The following is a 5,141-nucleotide window of genomic DNA, read 5'->3' as shown; positions in this document are numbered from 1 at the left end:
TTCTCACAAGCCTGTCTACAGAGGGAAGCCAGCGGGGATTGGATTACTGGTTACTGCACCCGAGTGCTGATACACGAGTGATAATCCAAGGCTGTTTCTGTGAAAAAATTACTCTATTGTATTTCAGCAGCCTCCCAGGCAGTAACTTTATGCCTTGCACTTGAGCTTGCCCTGAGGGCAGGATGCTGTCCTGGGCGTTCTGCCTGGACAGAGGTGGTGGTGCATCCTGCGCAGCCGCTTCCAGACTTGGATCCTGCTAGCCCAAACCTCCTGCTAGCCCAAGCCTCCTGCTAGCTGACACACGTTATCTGTTCTCCCGCAGCCCGAGAGCCCCAGACAGCAGCCAGAGATGGCAAGATGATCACCCTGTCTCCCAGAGCTCCCAGCTCAGAAGGTAGGAATGCGGGAGGGTATGTGTGCAGACCAGTTCCCTACAGAGTCGTGTTGAGCATTAAGGGTTAAATTTTCACTTAAGGCAGGAGAAGTGCCAGAAAACATTTGCCTTACTACAAAACCCAGAGGGGAATGTTTCTTTCTAATCACCTCCTCAAAGAGATGCAAAGCAAAAGCTCTTGGCCTCTGCTTTTGTCAGCCCGCATCCCCTCCCTTCTGCACTGCCCTACCTCCTCCCCTTCAGCAGAGCAGGAGAGCCTACTGTTAGAGCTGGGCACAGCAGGATTTTTACCTGCTGCTGTAAATGAGCTTGGAGCAGAGCTGTGCATGTCACTGACTCACACACCTCAGGTCCACGCTCTCTCCCATCCCTTTCCACACCCCCAGCCTCCAATTTGCCAATTTGAATTGTTAGACACTAGCACATTCACCTCTGACTTCCCAGCAAACTGCCTGAGGGTGCTCCATGGACAGGCGGACAAGAGGGTAATGTGCTAAATTCCCCCTTTGCTAGTGATGAATTTCCTGGGGATTGCTCCTGTTAGCCACGCTTTCCAGCAATAGTAACGAATTCACTTTTTTTTTCACTTTCAAAACCTTTCCAGTGGAACTAGAATGGCTGGGAGAAAGCTAGTTGTTAACTAGTCATGGGTAATTAATGACTCCACCTGCCCCATCGATCAGCTGGGAAAAGCCAAAAGGATTTGAGTACTTGCAGCAAATGTGTGTTCTCTAGACATGCTGGTGCGCAGCGTGCAAATGAAGTGGCAGCAGGAGACCCTCTCGTACCCTTTGGTGGAAGAAGCAGTAAGTCATGATACACATCCCACGCTCTTGTCAGGTGAAGAGTCTGAAATTCCCAGTGCTGCTGCGGTGCAGTTTCTAACGGTGTGGGATGCTGATCCATCTCGCTGCTAGCTTGACTATGACCCAATTTTTGTTCTATTTTTCCTTTTCAGATTCTGATTGTGGTTGTCTCTTCTGCTTTCTACAATTAAAATACTAGCATTAGAAAAGCAGGGCATGGCAGGGGGGCAGATTTGATGCCGGCTTTCCTTTCGTAGCAGAGCAGAAAAGCATTTCTGCATCCTGTTCTGGCTGCGCAAGTACAAGCAGAGGAGATTTGACCTTGGTACGATTTTCAGCTGATCTTTTCCCTTCTGATTTATTTTTCCACATACGTAATAAATAAATAATCTCCAGTTGAGCTACAAGTTGATGTTGCTCCACCACATGATAGTCCTCTCCTCAGTGGTACTGAGACTCCCCAGCCCTGGATGTCCCCAAGTTAGCTGGAGGAGAAAAGCCTGGGGTCTTCTGTATTATCCAGCAGTTTTAAAGGGATGGCAGGAAGGCTGGATGTGGTCCTTCAAAGGTGCCAGGAGCCAGCGGACCAGCTCCCACTATTAAATTCTCCTCAGGACTTCTCAAACTCTCCAACTCCTTTCTTTTAAACGTTCTTCCTTGCCGCACTAAGCATTGGCTTTTCTCTCCCTGCCTAGTACTGAGATGCCTTAAATTCAATATACTATTGAAAAGAGCCAGTCCCTCCTCTATTTGTCCTCTTTACATGTGCTTGCATTGCATGCTCCAGAAAGCAGTAAATACAGAACTTAAAGGGATGTTGTTCGGGTATAGGAACTGACTAAATAAATTCAGACTGCGTTTTGCATGTCAGACTAAAAATCCAATGTCCCAATAACATCACTGACAAAAAAAATGTTTATTTATAGACTTTATTATAGACTGTGAATCAGCTACAGCCTTATAGTAAATTCTTTGAAATGAATAGAGCTCCTAAATTTGCTGGGCAGGATCCAGCACTGGCCCATTGAGACTGATACGCTGCTTTTGACCTCCACTTTTTGAACATTTTCGACCTGTAAATGTTAGTATAGGCATTTCTGTATGTGAATGCATAGAACTCCCTTCTTCACTGAGGTGTCCTGGCTGTTTTGTGCCCTGAAGCATGAGACTTGATTGCTGTCTGTTAGCACTTGTAAGCGCTTATAAGTACAAAAGCTAATGGTCACACTTGCAGAATAAACTAATTAAGGGAAAATGCTCAAGCTTCTGCTCAGCCTTCCTTCAGTAGGAGCAGTGCCTTGAACAAGGCCTAAAACCAGTGCCTGATCCATCATGAGACTCTTGGATCACTTGCGTTACCCCTGGAAGGTGCCAGCTGAAAGAGTTTGGTGCCGGTAAAATGATACGCGAGCATGGCTGTGTCATTAAGCAATTAACAGCTTTCACTCATAAAGCTCAGCTGAAAAGATGCTGCATGTAGAGCAGCCTCAGTCCTCAGCTTCAGAACAGATGTGGTGCAGCGGTGAGGACCCTGCCGTAGAAAAACAGCACGGTAGGGAAATTAACTGTGCAGTTAAGGGCTGTGAATGCAGAGACTGGGTAGGTAAGTAAAGTTATAACATCAAATGTGTTTCTCTTAGTGGAGAAGACATCTGTTGGTGAATGAATGCGTTGCTGCAGCATCCCAGTTGTGAGAGGAGATTTTGCCACAGACTGTTAATCACCCACTGGGGAAGGAACAAGCCCGATACAGTCTGGATTCTGATACCAGAAATGAAGAGTAAAATCGTTCTGTGCTCTGGAGATGAAAATTATGTCAAATCCATGGAACAGCCAGAAGGAAATTTTGCCTGCTTGATGTTTAAGATTTTGGGGTTTTTATTTTGTAGGTAAGTCTTCAACTGATGCTTTTGGTCTTGTCTCTATTTGTTTAAAAGTGCGTTAGCAGTAAATCAAGGTGCATTTCCCCTGTAGGGTTTCCTGTATGTCAAAGCCATGTTAATTCTCTTTGATTTTCTTCCCTTAGCCCCAGCCATTGCTGCAGATCCTTCCTCTCTTTGTCCCTTTGGACATCAAAGGATCGCAAGGGGACAGCCCTGGCGAGAAGCTCCTCCCTGCTCATTAGCCTCCATAAAACAGGAACTCACCTTGGCTAGCTGTGCTTGGAGTCCCATCCTCATCCCCGTCACTCTTGACACTGGATCTCAGAAGGAAGGGCTTTTGCTCGCTTCAGGAAATCAGACCTGCTTTTGAACTGGACTAGTCTGGCTCCCCTTGTAAGAACTCTGGTGGCCCTCTTGGCCGTGCAAGCTCCTAGACTCCACAGTACATGGAAAAATGCAAGCTTTACCAGGTAAGTAAGGGACTCCCTCCTTTTCCTTATTGCACGGAAAGATCCTAGACTTGTGCCAAGAGCGTACAATCATTTTAGAAAGAGAACAAGTGCTCCTGAAGGCTTAACCAGCCTTTAGAGTAGTGTGTGTGTGGCTGGAGAGGAGTTCTAAAATGGTGGGTTGGGTTTGGGTTTTTTGGTAGGAATAGATGAGAAATTGTGGGTTTGAGTGTTTTTTGTGAGCCTTGGAAGATCTTTTGTAAGGTAGCAAAGCTTGACTCACAATTGTGCCCAAAACTCCCTGATCCGTATCACCTTGTGCGGTGTGATCGTTCGCAGAAGGCTAGAGGTGTTATTTGTATTTTGTTTGCAAAGTACCCTGAGTTCCTTCAGGTTGAAGGCCACAGAAGGTTTGGAAATATTTGTTGTATTGCCTACAATAGTTCTGATACAAACTATCTGGTTTTGCTTTTGGTTTTTCTCTGCCCTTTGAAAGTACAGCCCACCTCTACCAGGTTCATGCCCAAACACAGGATTTTTGTGATTTCCGTAGGGGTTTATTTATGTTTTTCTTCATCAGTCCATCTCATAATATGATGTTAACCTCTTCTGCGTGGGGCGTGATCAGGTTGGGCACAATGACAGAAATGCATTGGGAAACTAAGGGCCAGTCACTGCATTTGTCGGTGTAACTGAACCCCAAATTTAGCCTTGGATTTTACTCTACATCAGAAGGAAACAACTATTTACCTAGTTTAGGTGTGCAGTTCATGTGTACGTGTTAGAGGTGGCTGGGTATTCTCAGCTTCCTTTCTCTACCTCTGCAAGGTGGTGTTTCGTTTGTAAGCAAAATACGTGTGCAGTGACTCAGATGATTTCTACCTTCACCATTGTTTTGGGTTTTTATAAAGCAGTCTGTACTGTGTTGGTCTGATTCATACTGCTTTCTGCCACTTCAAGGGAATTTGGGGTTGAAAAGCAAAAGAGCAACAGTGAAAAAATACACTGTATTACATTATTTGATCATGTTAAGGGTTCCAACTATTGCAGAAGTCAGCACATTTTCTTATTGTTTCTGGTGTGTGACCCCATACAGCAGAAATATTTCAGGTGATGACTGGGTGCATTTGAGAGGTGAAGCCATTGCATTTCTAGAAACACCATACTTGCATTACTGCCAAAAAGCTTTCTGGTTTTGAGAAATGAGGTTCCCTCCAGGGGGATGGGGTGTTTGTTTCTACTGGCATTTATAAGATCAGAGAACATGGGGGTGTTTTTGGTTGTTGGCAAGATTAATTGCTCAGATAGGTTTATATATTGATGTGCATTTCTTCCCTGTGGACATTGGGTAGCTGTTAGTGTTGGACTTCTTCACTCAGACAATAACAGCAACAAATGTAATAACAACTGATTTTTAGTGAAGGTAAGAAGCATACCTTTTGTCGTGTTGGAGTTTGCCCGGTATTGCAAACCTTATCCCGTACATTTTGGGAAGACTGCAGCAAATTTTCTGACATCATAATGTTGTCTCGGTAACTGACAAGTAATTGAGGGACTGCTTTAGGTGAGTGGATTATAGTCCAGCATCTTCTGTCCAAAGATCTTATCC

At 45.0% G+C, this 5,141-nt stretch overlaps 1 protein-coding gene across 1 annotated transcript in view; it reads left to right on the top strand.

Annotated features, from left to right (window-relative positions):
• Nucleotides 1-3,397: 3,397 nt before the first annotated feature.
• The window catches only part of LOC104163756 (T-box-containing protein TBX6L), a 10,906-nt gene continuing 9,162 nt past the window's right edge, over nucleotides 3,398-5,141 (top strand). Inside the window, exon 1 of the mRNA XM_009702866.1 lies at nucleotides 3,398-3,553. Coding sequence (XP_009701168.1) covers nucleotides 3,538-3,553 — 16 coding nt within the window. The 5' untranslated portion in view covers nucleotides 3,398-3,537. The remainder of the gene's footprint in view (nucleotides 3,554-5,141) is intronic.

Source organism: Cariama cristata, unplaced genomic scaffold, assembly GCF_000690535.1.
Source record: "Cariama cristata isolate BGI_N322 unplaced genomic scaffold, ASM69053v1 scaffold6036, whole genome shotgun sequence".
Taxonomy (NCBI): domain Eukaryota; kingdom Metazoa; phylum Chordata; class Aves; order Cariamiformes; family Cariamidae; genus Cariama; species Cariama cristata.
This window is presented reverse-complemented; position numbering and strand designations above follow the sequence as displayed.